This window comes from Leguminivora glycinivorella, chromosome 19 (genome assembly GCF_023078275.1).
Source record: "Leguminivora glycinivorella isolate SPB_JAAS2020 chromosome 19, LegGlyc_1.1, whole genome shotgun sequence".
Lineage (NCBI taxonomy): Eukaryota > Metazoa > Arthropoda > Insecta > Lepidoptera > Tortricidae > Leguminivora > Leguminivora glycinivorella.
The window spans coordinates 10,043,411-10,060,649 of record NC_062989.1 but is presented as its reverse complement, the minus strand read 5'-3'; the positions used below and the strand labels follow the sequence as shown (position 1 = coordinate 10,060,649).

Genomic DNA, 17,239 nt, shown 5'->3' with positions numbered 1-17,239 from the left:
AATTCGAAGGTCCTTGCGATAGATATATTTAGGCACCTGAAATATTATAAATGGGAAAGTGTGTGTGTTTGTTTGCTTGTCCGTCTTGCACAGCAAAACGGAGCAACGAATTGACGTGATTTTTTTAAGTGGAGGTAGTTGAAGGGATGGGGAGTGATATAGCCTATTTATTTTCTCTTTCTAACTCCCCCACCTTCTCTAAAATGGGGGTGGATGTTTGTATAGCGCATTCCGCAATTTTAGACTATCACGAGTGAAGCCGTGGGTATAAGCTAGTATTAAATATACGTATTGAGTAACTTTTACTATGGGAACACGATTAGAGAGCGTTTTTACATTATCCCATCCGATATCTAATTTAGGGAACATGTAAAAGATGGCAATAGCACCATACATAGGATATCAGTCCTATATCCCATATCCCATATCGGATCGAATAATTGTGTTAACGTTGTTATGTCCAAAGCAAAGAGGATCGAGTATTATAGAGAGTTATTGTCGAAGTAAAATGACTTTCTTAGACTTTATCTATCTATACGGAGTTATATAAATGTCTTTGGTCCAAGAAAAAAACGTACGCCAGTACCATACAGAAAAAGGTACGGTGGCCTAGATGGCGTTACCTTTGGGGTACGCTCAGCTAGATGGCGCTAATATTAATATTTGACATTTTTACACAAATCAAAACTAAGTTCAAAAGTTCTAAGCCTGTGTCAAGAGATGTCAGTCTATGCACTGTGATTACACATTTTACTTTGACAGTAACTCTCTATAATACTCGATCCTCTTTGTTATGTCTAAGCCAAGTTTAAGCTAAATGCTATATTTAGTCTCCCTGCTAAATGCCTTTGCAACATTTCCTCCAATTACAAGTTTAGGCACTGGTCCCACCACTAGCTAGTAAAGCGATGAGCTATCGGCTATTTATGCGACAAAAGATAGTCGTTGCCGTGTAAATAAAAGAAAGAGATGTATTATAGCTGAGCGATGAACTATAAAATAGTCAATAGCTCAGCTATAATACATCTGTCACTTTTATTTACACGGGAGCGACTATCTTTTGTCGCACAAATAGCCGATAGCTCATAGTTTGCTAGCTCGCCGTGGGACCAGTGCCTTATAGCGTTATATTACGACCGGTCTGGCTCAGTCGGTAGTGAGCCTGCCTGCTGAGCCGCGGTCCTGGGTTCGAATCCCGGTAAGGGCATTTATTTGTGTGATGAGCACAGATATTTGTTCCTGAGTCATGGATGTTTTCTATGTATATAAGTATGTATTTATCTATTTAAGTATGTATATCGTCGCTTAGCACCCATAGTACAAGCTTTGCTTAGTTTGGGGCGTTAATCTGTGTAAGATGTCCCCAATATTTATTTATTTATTTATTATAGTTTAGCGCGAGTTTTCATACATATGGCAGTAAATGCGTTTCAATAAAACGGTTTCAATTAGGTACTATAATAATGATGTAATCAAATTGTAATAAAACAAAATAATATGGGATAGAGAGTTTATTATGTTAAGATCAAATAAATACATACATGATTACATAATATTTAGATACACGCTGGTTAGACTAACGTTATATTCTCGGAAAATAATTCATAATTTAAACAAAAGTCGTCTTAACTTAAAATATACTTCATTTTCCAGCCAAATTTAATTCTAGGAATGATTTAATACTTTCAACTAATCACTTTCTACAGAAGTTTTAAACTACTTTAAAATCATATAATTGGAAATGATTTAGATTCGGCCAAACTTATATTAATGGTCCAAAACGGAATTATAATTTCAAAGAAATGCATAACTTATAAAATGCAATGTATATCATAAGTACTATATTTTAGCACCGCAGTACCTTTAGAGATTTTATAATCCATATAAACATCAACTTAAAACTTATAATCTAAAACGGTTACTTGTCTTATAACAATTTTTAGTTTGGCAATATATAAAAATCTAAAAAATATACTCGTTAGATGTAAAGTTTGGATTGACAAGTAAACTTGATGCTTAAAAAAAAATCATATTCATTTTGTGCCTAAACTATAGAAGTGCTGACTAAAATATATCTACGAAGTTTATTAAGCAACTTTATATTTATGACAATACTATATCTTTTGGCAGAGATAATCATGTCAGTTAAAACAATTCAGATGTCAACAGAAATCATTACTTCTGAGTATACGGTGGAAACAATGACTGAAGAAATAAATGTTTCTTCGAGAGAAAAAATATTGTCTTCATTATTCAAGGTAATTTTACTGTACAGCTTTAGATGTCAACATCATACTTAGTTTATAAATATAACACATAGAATCAGTTTCATATAAACTCGGTCTTAGTACAGTACATTAAAATATGTCCTTAGTTTTTAAACTATGGTTACCTGTATTACTTGTAAATCCAACCTGGCTAACCATACTTTATAAAGCTAAAAGTAAATAGTTTACAAGTATTATATCTCGGTCATTGAAGTGCTTTTGTTGTTGATAAAAAGGCACTTATAAGTTAACTAAACCACATATAATGATTTATACTTTTTTTAGGCACAATAAAACTTATCGACGAATAAAATTTAAACTTAAGGAATCTGATTTAAAGTACAAATTAGATTGTACTTTCAGGAAATGTAACTTCTCTTCAAATGAACCCTCAAAGCTATGTTATTTGGAATATATTTGGAATTCGAGTCAATCTTCAGGATTTTAGAGAAAACCCCCTGGAAAAGGGTTAACGGGTTAGTCTCTTCATGTAACATGTTACTAACCCATTCAAAATAATTATAGCATATTTTCTTGGAGACTAATGGATCTATTACAGTTAGGACCAGGGGCGCATTTCTCGAATCTACAAGTTACAATTTACAAGCGGTCAAGTCAATGTCTAATATGACAAGTTGGAAAGAGACTTCGCTTGTAACTTGTAACTTTCAGTTTTGAGAAATGGGCCCCAGATATAACACTTGTAAAAAAGTACCTTACAGCTTTATAAAACCACCTTCGTCTCCCTTACTGCTCATCCTTGTCCTTAGCTCCGTGTTTAAGTATACGTGTGAACTCCACATAGTCGAAGAGCCCGTCGCGGATAGGCGCCTCTCGTAGCATCTCATCGACGTCGTCGTCGGTGAAACGGTCGCCCATTGTGGTGAGGAGCTCGCGGAGACGCTCTTCGTTTATGACTCCGTTGTTTTCTTCGTCGAAGCAGCTGGAGAAAGGGTTTGGGTTAGAATTTGGAACGGGTTTTGGTTGAATGCAAAATAGATGCTGAGAAATACAAGTGTTTATGGATTAGCCGGATCTAGACAGAGCGAGGCACCTCGAGACAAATTGCTCGCGCGGCAAACGTGTAGACATGCCTGGTCCATGAAATGCAATATACGTGCCTAATGAGAGAAAGTGTTATTTTCTATAAAGGCTAAACATTTTTTTAATTATTATTATTATAAATGGGCTTACTCTTGGTCACAGACTAGCCAAAGGAAAAGACGTGGGCTACGATGGAGTGAGCTCGCCCAGAATCTTCTTTCTGGCATCTGCCTGTTCACTCTTCATTTGAAGGTTACGGGGCTCAGAAATATAGCCGCCAGTCCACTCCTTGGCTTACATTTGCAAACATCTTTGGATATCAATTTCGTTCACCATACTAAATTGTATTGTCAATCTTACGTCTTTATAATAAATACTTGCCGTGACCCTTATCAGATAGGCCTATAGTTACTTTACATTATGCTACTTCATATATTTGCTAAGAGTGTTTATAATTATAAGTATTCCTTGGGTCTTGGGAATATATAGCCATCAAATAATATATGTATTTAAGGGGACCCTTCTCGCTTAGCGTCTCGCGAGCGTAGCGTCGGGTCAACTGTATGGAATAAGACGCGGCGTCGACGTCGTGCTGACGCGGCGTCAGGCTTTACCATACAATTGGCCCGTGCTTGACCTTGACGCGTACAGCAAATTCATTGCGAGTGCTAAACTGCTCTCGCCTGGCCACGTTCACAACTAGCCAAATATGATAGTGGCCAAACACAACAAATGAACTTACCCGAAGGCATTCTTAATGACATCCTCTGGATCCGTGCCCTGCAGACGTTCACCGAAGAGAGTTAGGAACATAGTGAAGTTAATGGGGCCCGGGGCCTCGTTCATCATGCCTTCCAAGTAGTCCTCTGTCGGGTTCTTACCTGTAGATAAATAATGTAGTTTTACAGCTGAGTGGCTGCATTTCGACTTACAGAAAAGTTATTTTGTATGCTGATTGCTGAACCAGGGGCCCATTTCTTGAAGTTACAAGTTACAAGAGGAAGTCTCTTTCCAACTTGTCAGATTAGACATTGACAACCACTTGTAAATTGTAACTAGTAGCTTCGAGAAATGGGCCCCAGTTCTTATCAAATATTAAACATATCTGGTGCCTAACAAAGCCCAATATTTTTTTAATTATATATTTTTTTTTTTACAAACATTGTTTAGTAAGTAACTATTAGATAATATACTGATGGTTTAAAATTTTGTTGTAATTTTCTTAAAATTCTTAGCTTAACATAAATAAGGTGGGCCGTATACGGGTCAGGTGGGTACATTACATAAACAATTTTTGTATTTGACGTACCAAGAGAAGCGAGCATGTCATGCAGATCATCCTTATCAACAAATCCGTCTCTGTTCTGATCAATCATGTTGAAGGCCTCCTTGAACTCTGCGATCTGCGCCTGGTCGAACATGGCAAACACATTGGAGGTGGCACGCTGGGCGCGCTTCTTGTTCGTGCCACGACGGCCGGCGGTCTTGCGGGACGACATTTTGATAATCTGGTAAATGAAAAAAAATATATAAGGTCCTAATTTATTAGTTGCAGATATTTTAACACATGATACTTTACATTAAAATAATTAACTTTAAATATAAATTAAGAAATCTTTTCATGTAACTTTTTTGATTTCATTTTCCTAACAAAAAAATTAATTATAATTTCGTCTAAAAAAATCATCATGTGCATTATCACATGTCACAATAACACTGTCTGTCATGTCAACAATTGTTCGTTGTAAATGTCGTAAAGGTTCGGCGGGAAAACTGCACATGTCATTGAAGTGGCCAGTTACAGTTAAGTGGTACGTAAAAGAGGTACTAGAATCTGTTCAATGAGTTTTCATTTAATAATCACATAAACAGGGTGTTTTTACGTAGCAAATTTGTTTTTCCGTTTTCTCCAAAAAAACATCGTAAAAGCTATAATGTTTCACGGTTTAATATACTCCAGAGACCGAGTACTATCAGCTGTAAAAATATCTGCATCTAATAAATTAGGACCTTATATATAATATATATTTATTTTGATAATAAATGTTTACATTTTTAGTTATAGGTTAGTTATAGGTATAGGTTGCGGTGAGCTTACACCTATTTGCCACCAACGTGGTATAAAAAAAATAAAAGAAAATCTTGGTAACTAGCTTTTACTAATTCCTAGTCTTTATTTTTAACACGCTTTTATTAGGTCGTCGTGTATGTAACTATGTATGTAATGGAATCTAAGGAAGCTAATTTAACCATCTTCCAGGAGTCGTAGCGTAATGAAAATTGGCAGCTATATGTAGTTCCGATGACAATACAATAATATGGTACTGTTGAGCTGATCTGATGATGGAGTCGGAAGATATGAACTGGAACTACATGATGGAACATCGTATCATAGCCGTTTTTGGGTTTCTTAGAAAAGTCTTGTAATGAACTTTGACTACAATTAGGTTTCAAGGTCTGATGATGAAGCCGAAAGATATGAACTGGAACTACATGATGGAACATCGTATCATAGCTGTTTTTGGGTTTCTTAGAAAAGTCTTGTAATGAACTTTGACTACGATTAGGTTTCAAGGTCTGATGATGGAGCCGGAAGATATGAACTGGAACTACATGATGGAACATCGTATCATAGCTGTTTTTGGGCTTCTTAGAAAAGTCTTGTAATAAACTTTGACTACGATTAGGTTTCAAGGTCTGATGATGGAGCCGGAAGATATGAACTGGAACTACATGATGGAACATCGTATCATAGCTGTTTTTGGGCTTCTTAGAAAAGTCTTGTAATGAGCTTTGACTACGATTAGGTTTCAAGGTCTGATGATGGAGCCGGAAGATATGAACTGGAACTACATGATGGAACATCGTATCCTAGCTGTTTTTGGGCTTCTTAGAAAAGTCTTGTAATGAACTATGACTACGATTAGGTTTCAAGGCCTGATGATGGTGCCGGAAGATAATAAAAGGGGGGGAGGGGGAGCTCGAGGGGGGAAGCATGAAAGAAAGATCAACGTAGTATTTAAAATAATTTGGGTTAGCGTTTTCTTGTGACCTTTCAGAGCAAACAAAGGGGGCTCGGGGGCGAAGCCCCCGCATAAAAGAAAGATCAACGTTGTATTTAAAATAAGTTGGGTTAAGGTTATCTTGTGATCCTCAAGAGTAAAGAAAAGGGGGCTCGGGGGCGAAGCCCCCGCATGAAAGAAAGATCAACGTAGTATTTAGAATAAGTTGAATTAGCGTTTTCTTGTGACCTTTCAGAGCAAACAAAGGGGGCTCGGGGGCGAAGCCCCCGCATAAAAGAAAGATCAACGTTGTATTTAAAATAAGTTTGGTTAAGGTTTTCTTGTGATCCTTAAGAGTAAAGAAAAGGGGGGCTCGGGGGGCGAAGGCCCCCGCATGAAAGAAAGATCAACGTAGTATTTAGAATAAGTTGGGTTAGCGTTTTCTTGTGACCTTTAGGAGCAAACAAAGGGAGGCTCGGGGGGCGAAGCCCCTCGCATGAAAGAAAGATCAACGTAGTATTTAAGATAAGTTGGGTTAGCGTTTTCTTGTGACCTTTAAGAGCAAACAAAGGGGGGCTCGGGGGGCGAAGCCCCCCGCATAAAAGAAAGATAAACGATGTATTTAAAATAAGGTGGGTTAGGGTTTTCTTGTTACCCTTAAGAGTAACGAAAAGGGGGGCTCGGGGGGCGAAGCTCCCGCATAAAAGAAAGATTAACGTGGTATTTAAAATAAGTTGGGTTAGCGTTTTCTTGTGACCTTTAAGAGCAAACAAAGGGGGGCTCGGGGGCGAAGCCCCCGCATGAAAGAAAGATCAACGTAGTATTTAAGATAAGTTGGGTTAGCGTTTTCTTGTGACCTTTAAGAGCAAACAAAGGGGGCTCGGGGGCGAAGCCCCCGCATAAAAGAAAGATAAACGTTGTATTTAAAATAAGTTGGGTTAAGGTTTTTTTGTGATCCTTAAGAGTAAAGAAAAGGGGGGCTCGGGGAGCGAAGCCCCCCGCATGAAAGAAAGATCAACGTTGTATTTAAAATAAGTTTGGTTAAGGTTTTCTTGTGATCCTTAAGAGTAAAGAAAAGGGGGCTCGGGGGCGAAGCCCCCGCATGAAAGAAAGATCAACGTAGTATTTAGAATAAGTCACAAGAAAACGCTAACCCATTAGCGTTTTCTTGTGACCTTCAAGAGCAAACAAAGGGGGGCTCGGGGGGCGAAGCCCCCCGCATGAAAGAAAGATCAACGTAGTAATTAAGACAAGTTGGGTTAGCGTTTTCTTGTGACCTTTAAGAGCAAACAAAGGGGGCTCGAGGGCGAAGCCCCCTGTAAAAGAAAGATAAACGTTGTATTTAAAATAAGTTGGGTTAGGGTTTTCTTGTTACCCTCAAGAGTAACGAAAAGGGGGGCTCGGTGGGCGAAGCCCCCCGCATAAAAGAAAGATTAACGTAGTATTTAAAATAAGTTGGGTTAGCGTTTTCTTGTGACCTTTAAGAGCAAACAAAGGGGGGCTCGGGGGGCGAAGACCCCCGCATAAAAGAAAGATCAACGTTGTATTTAAAATAAGTTGGGTTAGCGTTTTCTTGTGACCTTTAAGAGCAAAGGGGGGCTCGGGGGGCGAAGCCCCCCGCATGAAAGAAAGATCAACGTTGTATTTAAAATAAGTTGGGTTAAGGTTTTCTTGTGATCCTTAAGCGTAAAGAAAAGGGGGGCTTGGGGGGCGAAGCCCCCCGCATGAAAGAAAGATCAACGTAGTATTTAAGATAAGTTGGGTTAGCGTTTTCTTGTGACCTTTAAGAGCAAACAAAGGGGGGCTCGGGGGGCGAAGCCCCCGCATCAAAGAAAGATTAACGTAGTATTTAAAATAAGTTGGGTTAGCGTTTTCTTGTGACCTTTCAGAGCAAACAAAGGGGGGCTCGGGGGGCGAAGCCCCCTCATAAAAGAAAGATCAACGTTGTATTTAAAATATGTTGGGTTAAGGTTTTCTTGTGATCCTTAAGAGTAAAGAAAAGGGGGGGCTCGGGGGCGAAGCCCCCTATGAAAGAAAGATCAACGTAGTATTTAGAATAAGTTGGGTTAGCGTTTTCTTGTGACCTTTAAGAGCAAACAAAGGGCCCCCCCCCCCAGTATTTAAAATAAGTTGGGTTAGCGTTTTCTTGTGACCTTTAAGAGCAAACAAAGGGGGGCTCGGGGGGCGAAGCCCCCCGCATAAAAGAAAGATCAACGTTGTATTTAAAATAAGTTGGGTAATGGTTTTCCTGTGACCCTTAAGAGCAAATAAAGGGGGGCTCGGCAAAAAAGAAATACTTAAATTTTGTTTGAATTAGTTGAAATGTGACAATATTTTCTAATCGAGTCAAACAAAATCCCACTAGCTGAGAGCTTCAAAACAATGTATGGCGAAAGTATGTCTCTCTAATGTCTTCAAAAAGTCCACGATGGCACATGTCTATATTGTCTATCTTTTACGGATAACTTACTAGGTATAAACATTTTTATGATAATACCGTAATAGGAAGGTAGCCGCTAGTTATTATTAAGTAGCAATTAGCAATAAGTACACGTTAAGCCACAAATGGCATGTAAAATCCGCCTACTTGAAATAAATTTATGTATAAATGTTGAAAGTATTTCATTATTAATGACTAAAAAGTATAAAATAAATTAATAGTTTAAAAAACACTATAAAACACGCTTTTATAAATGCACGTAAAAGCCAAAAATAAATTATGGATCGTTCAAGTTGTCTCTATTTGTGAGCTTAAGTTTAAAAACTATGTGCTTTTAATTATAATATTTGATTGTAAAAGCGTGGGGCGCTGGAACAGGAAAGACTTTCTTGTAAACAAATACTAATCCGAACTTCCTGGCGAATGAAGTTGCATAAAAACATATCGTTTACATATGCCGCCTAAGGGTTACCAAAGAGAACCAAAGATATCTCGTCCACGAACAAGAACTCTGCATCCTGTCACTGTAGACACTTTTCCCTTTTGTACTTTGATTACCGGAAAAAAGCGGCGTTCTAAGTGTCGGTGACTGTCGACTCTCCTCGCTACTAGCGCATATTTTGTCTGAGTTCGACAAACTGGTACCTACTTTGAACACTGACTTTTAATTGATTTGACTGTTTAATGTAGAACCTACTAGTCATGCTGCAACTCCAGTTAGCGCGTCAATCTGTGTAACCTCCTTCCCGTAACATAGCATAATTTGATTTATCAGCAAGTTATACAAAAAGTCTTTCCTGTTCCAGCGCCCCACGCTTTTACAATCAAATATTATAATTAAAAGCACATAGTTTTTAAACTTCAGCTCACAATTAGAGACAACTTGAACGATCCATAATTTATTTTTGGCTTTTACGTGCATTTATAAAAGCGTGTTTTATAGTGTTTTTTAAACTATTAATTTATTTCCCAATAATAAGTAGAGTAATTTTTGTGGTCTTCCTTACTGACATAAGTTTATTCTCAGATAATTATGAGAGATGGTTAACAAATATACTGTACAAGAGATACTTTAAAAGTAATTAGGCTAAAAATATTTGTGTAAATTTGGACTTGACAGCTTTTAATATAGTTGTGTATTAAATCATCCATATACTTATTGCTTTGTGTGCAGAAAAGGGTTAGTTTAAAGTACAAGTGATTTTCTAGATAATCTTAGGAATGTTTACAATAACCAGTGTAATAGTAATGTAATCCTGACAGGAGACTCATAATGCCAACATAATAGACTGTATATAGTGATGTCATAACATAATAAATGCATAATTAAAAAAAGAAACCTAATGCCAAATAAACAGGCATTTATTAGGCATTAGGTTTTTTTAAAGGTCATTTAAGTATGTTATTGGCACTATTATTACTGCTGTTGGTTCCAGGAGAGAACATGTCTTTAATAGAAGAAGTAAAATATCTTAGACTAATTAATTAAACAATTACATTTCCTCCGCACCAGCATTGGGTCCACATTACTTAACAATTACACATTAAAAACATAATATTATAACATTAATTGCAATGCACTGGAATATATATTGAAATTTAATTGAATTTGTATTTCCTAGTAGGTACGAATTAGTGATTAAGTACCTGTAAGATACGTGCGACGTGCGACGCAGGACGGGAGATGAGACAATGAGTGTACTGGACAAATACCGCACAACGGTGACGAGTTTATAAATAAAATTTAATGAAGCCCACACCGTGTCACTCACCTATCGTCACCTCAAGTAACGAGAAAGTGACTCATGTAAAGAATATTGCACATACTTCGCGTTCACACCAAAAATGTAGGCCACACAGTGACAAATACGGCCAAAATCAAGGATGACCATACATGGAGGTGTGTTTCAATAGAGCCCATCTGGTCCAATATGACCTTATAAATAAACCTAAATGATGACAACACTTACATGATATGTTAATTACACTTTAATATGGATAAACAGGCGTTTTTAACGGAAATTAAGCAGGAAAACAAAATTTTGGTGAACCAAGCAAAGTGACTAATCACTAAATGTTGCCTTCGTGAAAAAATTGTCATAATGACATACCAAATGAGTATTTTATTATATTTGTAAAGCTTTTTATACACGACCATCCGCTTCAACGCGGACAACGCGGTGGTCCGGGCGGTTAGATATCGCTTTTCGGACCGCGTGTGTTGGTGCCGTTCAGAAACAGAAATTGAGTTTTTTACTTGCGGAAAAATCCACTTTTACGTAATGAAAAACGATAGTTGTCAAAATTAGACTGATAATCAGCTGCAGGAATAAATAAAATTATGACTTCCTATTCAAAATAAAAACAAGTCCTCATAGTCTCCCAAGTACATCTAAATTGTAACTAGTGTTTTTTCTTTTATGTTGTTATACTTTTAAAACATTTCTTAATATAATTCTAATAATATGTTTATATTATCATGTTTTTACAGATGCTTAGAAAAAATAGTACTAGATTAGTCAAACACGTCTTGAGAACGTTGCACACTTCGTCCGTGGCTTATGCTAACCATTATGAAGTCCTAGGAGTCACACCAAGGTCCACACAGACTGATATAAAATCAGCATATTACAAATTGTCCAAATTATATCACCCAGACAAATCCAGTGTAAGTTGGTGAAGGCCATATCTTATCAATTAGTTGTTTCTTAAACTTAAATTATTGATTTCAGTTAATTCAGATTGAATATATATTAATTCCAGGATGATGCATCAGCTAAGAAATTCCGGGCAATAACAGAGGCATATGAAGTATTAGGAAATGTAAAACTGAAGAAAATGTATGACAAGGGTATGTTTCTAAATGTATACAACAAGGCTAAGAAGTATAGCAGTGTGAAAATACTAATTAATAACCTATATTGTATATTTTTAAATTAAAGGAAAAATGGAAAAATTCACACCTCCGGCAGGACTCGAACCTGCAACCTCTGGCCTTGCTGGGGCCATCGCGCTTCCAACTGCGCCACGGAGGCCTGCTGGATGTGTGCGAATTTATCCATGCCTTCCCTCAATTCTCAACCGCCTTAGGGTGGCTTTAATTTAAAAATATGTAATATCACTCGCAGACATTTCTACATGATTAAAAAAAAAATTAACCTATATTGTTATAACTCATTTGCGCTGTGGATAGTCCACTTACTATCTAGGTAGTTAGTCAATGAAAAAATAATAATTATGTACTGAGTAGCTAACAGCTTGGAAAATAAGAGTAGAAATCAATAAAAAGTGGCTACATAATTAGTGTCAACTTTTTACATACATACGTACATTCACGCCTGTATCCCGTAAAGGGGTAAGCAGATCACATGAAACTGGGCATTTTCGCGAGAACAATCACAATTTTTTTTTTCTAAGGTGGGTAAATTTTATGGGTTTCTTACTCAGAATCACGAGCCCTTTCGATCCAGGATAAAAAACAAGAGACAAAAAAATGGTCCTAAAATTTTCTATTATTTTGCATACTTTCCACTTTGATAGTAACAAAGTGGAAAAAATAAATTTGGGACGCTTTTTTCCGCCTAGTAGGATGGAAAGGGCTCGTGATTCTGAGTAGGAAAAACATAAAATTTACCTATTATTTTAGAAAAAAATGCTTTTGAATCTTTTTTCGCGAAAATGCCCAACTACTATAGTCTCAATGCTACTCTTGGCAATTAAAGGGTTTGCAATATAACACTTTAAGTTCTCGCGCTTTGTACACATATTTAAAGTCACACACAGGTCGAACGCGATTAAGTAACATTATTTTTACCTTTTTTCCCAACGTTTCGGCGAACGTTTTGTGTGTCGTGCGGTGGGAAATAAACAATAACTAAAAGCGGGTAGATTATATTTATTTGTCTACCCCGAACATTTATATAGATTAATATCGGGTAGTTTTGTGTTGTTTACATCTCCGGTGACACTTTGCTGGGACGTCAGTCTTCCGCGACCACGGCCAGTGCAACCTGGCCGAAACGTTGGGAAAAAAAGGTAAAAATAATGTTAATTAATCGCGTTCGACCTGTGTGTGACTTTAAATTAAAGGGTTGAAAGAAAACGAAACTCAACTTTTTTAACTTCTCTTTAGACACTTAGGAAACATCCTCTCCTCAGGTCTACTGACACGAGAGAGTCCTCACAGGCATACAGAGTACCGTCCTGAGCCAGAACCAACAGACCCTACCCTCAAGTTCTACAAGTCTCGCGCTTCAAGGCATGTTACTCCGACCATGGATGGGAAAGTGCCAATTTACGACTTTGATTCTTGGTATGTTATGACTTGAATACTTTTAGTAGGTACAAAGTTTTAACCCTTTCGTTTTAATTATTATAGTATTTCTGGAAAATGGCTAAAACTTAGGTACTTAAAAAGGACACTAACAAAAGATTTTTCGTAAATTATCCTGACTGTTACTTTTATAAAAAATTATCGTATGCCACACAAATTAGAACCGTGATGTCAGAAGACAGTATCGTTGCCAGGTTGTTGCACTTTTAGGACCACAGGGGGATCACGTGTACGGTATAGCAGGGGGGTAACGCCGACGGACGTGGCGCAACTCAGCCCATGTGACATCAGACTGTCGAGAGTCTGATCGAGACAGCAGTAGAATTGTGTGTGCAGCAATAGGCAGCTCAGTATATGGGAATCCTTGTGGAAACAGTTACTCATAGTCATCACTTTTCATTGATTATAATTATTTCAGGTCAAAAAACCATTATGGAGATGTCTTCAAAAAATCACAATACGATAAAGAAATATTAAGAAAGAAACGAGAGAAGCAAATGGATGCAGTGCATTCCAACCGTCAAGAAGCAACTATTTATATTATATTTGCACTCACTGGACTTTTCTTTGCTTTGGTGATGCGTGGAAAGTCAGATTATGACGTGGACAGGACGCGCAAACTAGAAAGTACACCAGTTAGCACTGCAGAGAAATCTGAGTCTTCATAGTAAAATTTATAGGGCAGTTTATACGGGTATTGGCTCATGGCACACAGTATGCGATTCACACGGTCATCAGCATCATTCAGAAATTTGATCATCGCTGTAATTCGCGCAAGGTGTTGTTTCACTCAAACTTTGGAACGATTTGTGAATCGAATCTTATGTGCTATCCTATAAAGTAATATGAAATGAAACATGTTCACTCCTTATCTTACATAGGTTTGTTGTAGAAAGAACTGGGCTTTTTTAAAGAATACCCTATTGCATTTGCAATAGAGCCTACTGCATACAACTTCCTGTAACGATGCGGCTGCTCTCCGCAGAAAAATTAATATAGAAACTCATTTTTGCATTCTTCCAGCAAAACATCCCATTTTTAACCCCCGACGGGGTGTTATAAGTTTGACGTGTCTGTCTGTCTGTCTGTTTGTCTGTGTGTGTGTGTCTGTCTGTGGCATCGTAGCTCCCGAACGGATGAACCGATTTCGATTTAGTTTTTTTCATTTGAAAGCTGTGTTAGTCGGGAGTGTTCTTAGCCATGTTTCATGAAAATCGGTCCACTAGGTCGCGGTCGGGGGTTTTTTCAAAATTTTTATTTTGTGGTTAGGTTATGTCGCTTGCCATAAGGACGTTCAAACTGGTACGTACGATATTTGCTTGTATCTTATACAAGGTAGGTACCTTGTATAAAGATACAAGCAAATATCGTCCTTATTGTAACCGACAAAGTGGGGCGTCCATTAAACTTCTATACAAATACATTTTACCTACTTATGTGTAGCATCATTTCTTCGCAATTCCATTGCGGTCTCATTTATTTCATATTACTGAACTCGGTTAAACAATTTGTTAGTTAAATTTTTAGCAATAATTAATAGTTTTTGATTGTTCTTGTTTCAATTTAATGTTAAAAATCTTTGTATATATTGTACATATCTGCAATAACTTTAGATAACATGTGATATGTCATACCACAACGCGTGTAAAAGTTGGCCCGTTGCCATCAATCATGAGAGGAAATAGTTGTAAATGACTAGAAAATAAAATATTTATTTACAGTTGATGATTACTTTTATTGAAAACTTTTTCTAAAGAAAAGAAGCTATAATTTTAACCAAAAATAACTTTCATAATAGTTTTAATTACATACAATAACCTTGTATGATTTTATTGACAGACAAAATTAAAGCTTTAGGCATCTAAACTTATGAACAAGACCTAATTATTTTTGCTATCATTAATGCATAAGATATTTTGTAAAACTACATTATCTCATAGTATCTAAAAGTTCTATTTTTTGAATAAATCACATATTCACTATGTAAGCACCAACATGTAGTGTACTTAAAAAACAGAGTTTAAAATCTTTGTCATAAATTTTACAGCTGTTTATTATGGTAAAGAATTGCCTCTATATCTAAGGACGATATTTTGAAATAGTATTTCATTCAAATGCTTCCGAAATCAGAAATGGTTTCCATACATGCCTGGCATTGGCATGTTGAGAGGTCCCATGGGATATGGCACACTAGGGGCGCTCTGTCCAGGCCCATAATTAGGATACGGTAAGTATGGCTTTGAGAATCCGTTCCCGCAGGAATTTCTGCTTCCAGTTCTGATTAGTTCGGCCATTTTATCTGCTTTGAACTTTCTGAGATGCATTTGCTTGCGGACAGGTTCGAAGGCCTCTAAGAACTGCTCGTAGTCTCCGTCATATTTTTTTCCTGATAGATAGTCCTGTGCTATTTCCTCGGATTTTTCCTCAGATTCGGCAGCACTTGTCTGAAGCAGTGCTTGTGTTGTGTCAAGTGAGATTCCAGCTGATTTTGATTCTAAAACGTAATAAAATGTATATGTGAAAAAAATTTTATCACATAAAATTAAATTGTATCACAACTTTGTAACTAAATAAACAAACACTCATATGGATCAAGATAGAAATGACATTTGGCATAGGTAATTTTTTACAAATATATTTAACAAATTAGTTTGCCATGAATAAATGATTCTTATGGATGGGAATGAGCTATCACTTTTGAATAGAATGGTTCATTACGATACAATTGACACGAGTTACGAATTTCCTTTTCGCACATGTATCATACGACGTTTTTTCAGTACTGATGGCCCTCAAGTTCAACCTGACAACAGATGACCTACTAAAAGCACCATCTCTACTGAACTGGTAGTTAGGAAAAAACTTACTGTACTCTTCTAGCAGTTCCTGTATACGAGTGCAGAGCGCTTCTCCCTCCTCAGAACGCTCCTGCATGGCTGCCTTTAGCTCCTGCAGCTGCGGTTCCATTTTCAAGTTGAACTCCGCTAGGGACCTGTTGCTAGCTATTATCATCTCCTTCTCTGTTTCCCATTCTTTTACCTGAAATTATTTTATTTTAATAGGTATTATAGTATCAGAAAACTTGCTCTACATGCAAGTAATATTGGCAGTTAATCCTTTTATTATGATGGCCAGAGATCGGACGGATTTGTGACATTCTTAGTGACTTAAGTCATTTTAATGACTTTAGTATGATGACACAAAAATCCGATCTCTGATGATGGCAAGTATTTGCCACTACCGATAAAACTGTTTTATATCGAATGTCTAGAACAAAACGCCAAAATGGTTTAAGGCTTAAGGTAAACATAAGTGGAAGAATGTACTATCAGTTGTAAAAGTGCATGGCAAGTTTATCAATGAATTCATTCATAATTTCTCCATGCAATTTTGCAGCTCACTGTACATAATTATTTTCACTGTTTTTAAATTGAAGGAAACAAATTTCTGTTTCACCTGAAAATGTTTTAGTACATTGCCCTAATTCCACCAGCTTTAATAGGATAATCCACAACCAAATCAAACTGAGTAGTTTGAAACATAATGAAGCTCTAATTAACATTAACTTCTTGTAAGAATTAATGTTTTCAAGTCAGCATAAACAAGAATGGCTGACCTTAATTACGAGTTGTGTTGTGAAAGAGACTATTCTCTGTTACTAAGTACCTGCTAGAAACAAACACTGACTCATCATCAAGGAAGTAGCTGTTTGTGTATATGTAGGTTATTAAAAATCCTCACGTACCTGTTTCACATCTTTTAGCACAGAATCAAATTTAGAGTCGTCGTTTAATATTTCTTTTAACTCATCTGAATTGAGATGAGATAGTAAACCCATTGCCGAAGTGTAATCTGGTTGGATCATTTTTGTTTTTTTTAGCTGATCAACAAATAAATACCTTAATCTACACTGTTGTTGAAATTACTGAAACCTTGAGACTTTGATGGTTTAATGCACATAACTAAATAGATAAATATGGAGCTAAACAACAAATCAAAACTGTAGTCACTGTAGATGAAAACGATCTCGTTCTCGTTCCTCCCTTTGTCACTTGACAAATATTGATGAAGTACAGTACAGCTGTCAAAATTTTGTTATCATTTTCTTTCTGTATGTTGGCTACAATGGAAAAAAACCTGACTAATGTTCATC

At 36.8% G+C, this 17,239-nt stretch overlaps 3 protein-coding genes and 1 non-coding gene across 7 annotated transcripts; 1 reads left to right on the top strand and 3 right to left on the bottom strand.

The window, feature by feature from the left end:
* Positions 1–1,496: 1,496 nt before the first annotated feature.
* On the bottom strand, positions 1,497–10,872 carry LOC125236613 (myosin regulatory light chain sqh). 3 transcript variants are annotated; one of them, XM_048143478.1, is made up of 4 exons: positions 10,724–10,872; positions 4,621–4,819; positions 4,054–4,192; positions 1,497–3,210 (listed from the first exon to the last, which is right to left on the bottom strand). In XM_048143478.1, the coding sequence occupies exons 2-4, from the start codon at positions 4,808–4,810 to the stop codon at positions 3,015–3,017; spliced, it is 525 nt and encodes a 174-aa protein (XP_047999435.1). In that variant the 5' UTR covers positions 4,811–4,819; positions 10,724–10,872; the 3' UTR covers positions 1,497–3,014. The 3 variants fall into 3 exon arrangements, with proteins under 3 accessions (XP_047999435.1, XP_047999437.1, XP_047999436.1); XM_048143480.1 differs by lacking the exon at positions 10,724–10,872 and adding an exon at positions 10,526–10,662; XM_048143479.1 differs by lacking the exon at positions 10,724–10,872 and adding an exon at positions 10,401–10,536.
* A 162-nt stretch (positions 10,873–11,034) lies between these two features.
* LOC125236474 (dnaJ homolog subfamily C member 30, mitochondrial-like) lies at positions 11,035–14,245 on the top strand. Of its 2 annotated transcripts, none has more exons than XM_048143289.1 (5): positions 11,035–11,152; positions 11,245–11,421; positions 11,517–11,604; positions 12,912–13,065; positions 13,505–14,245. In XM_048143289.1, exons 2-5 carry the CDS (start codon positions 11,245–11,247, stop codon positions 13,752–13,754), a joined length of 669 nt encoding a protein of 222 aa, XP_047999246.1. In that variant the 5' UTR covers positions 11,035–11,152; the 3' UTR covers positions 13,755–14,245. The 2 variants fall into 2 exon arrangements, with proteins under 2 accessions (XP_047999246.1, XP_047999247.1); XM_048143290.1 differs by having other exon boundaries at positions 11,077–11,139.
* On the bottom strand, positions 11,714–11,788 carry Trnaa-agc. Its single transcript has one exon. It is a non-coding gene; the product is annotated as a tRNA-Ala (tRNA).
* A 279-nt stretch (positions 14,246–14,524) lies between the features above and the next one.
* Positions 14,525–17,140, bottom strand: LOC125236475 (vacuolar protein sorting-associated protein 37B). The gene is made up of 3 exons (XM_048143292.1): positions 16,832–17,140; positions 15,954–16,125; positions 14,525–15,580 (listed from the first exon to the last, which is right to left on the bottom strand). Exons 1-3 carry the CDS (start codon positions 16,949–16,951, stop codon positions 15,213–15,215), a joined length of 660 nt encoding a protein of 219 aa, XP_047999249.1. The 5' UTR covers positions 16,952–17,140; the 3' UTR covers positions 14,525–15,212.
* Positions 17,141–17,239: the final 99 nt, after the last annotated feature.

What these genes read in the sequence shown, in the direction of transcription:
- LOC125236475 (XM_048143292.1), bottom strand. Translation starts at nt 16,951, where the DNA reads ATGATCCAACCAGATTACACTTCGGCAATGGGTTTACTATCTCATCTC. An exon ending in TGCTAAAAGATGTGAAACAG is followed by an intron (nt 16,126 to 16,831) that starts GTACGTGAGGAT and finishes AAATAATTTCAG; the next exon opens with GTAAAAGAATGGGAAACAGA. An exon ending in GGAACTGCTAGAAGAGTACA is followed by an intron (nt 15,581 to 15,953) that starts GTAAGTTTTTTC and finishes ATTACGTTTTAG; the next exon opens with AATCAAAATCAGCTGGAATC.
- LOC125236613 (XM_048143478.1), bottom strand. Translation starts at nt 4,810, where the DNA reads ATGTCGTCCCGCAAGACCGCCGGCCGTCGTGGCACGAACAAGAAGCGC. An exon ending in TGACATGCTCGCTTCTCTTG is followed by an intron (nt 4,193 to 4,620) that starts GTACGTCAAATA and finishes ATTTATCTACAG; the next exon opens with GTAAGAACCCGACAGAGGAC. An exon ending in GTCATTAAGAATGCCTTCGG is followed by an intron (nt 3,211 to 4,053) that starts GTAAGTTCATTT and finishes CCCTTTCTCCAG; the next exon opens with CTGCTTCGACGAAGAAAACA.
- LOC125236474 (XM_048143289.1), top strand. Translation starts at nt 11,245, where the DNA reads ATGCTTAGAAAAAATAGTACTAGATTAGTCAAACACGTCTTGAGAACG. An exon ending in ATCACCCAGACAAATCCAGT is followed by an intron (nt 11,422 to 11,516) that starts GTAAGTTGGTGA and finishes TATTAATTCCAG; the next exon opens with GATGATGCATCAGCTAAGAA. An exon ending in ATTTACGACTTTGATTCTTG is followed by an intron (nt 13,066 to 13,504) that starts GTATGTTATGAC and finishes TAATTATTTCAG; the next exon opens with GTCAAAAAACCATTATGGAG.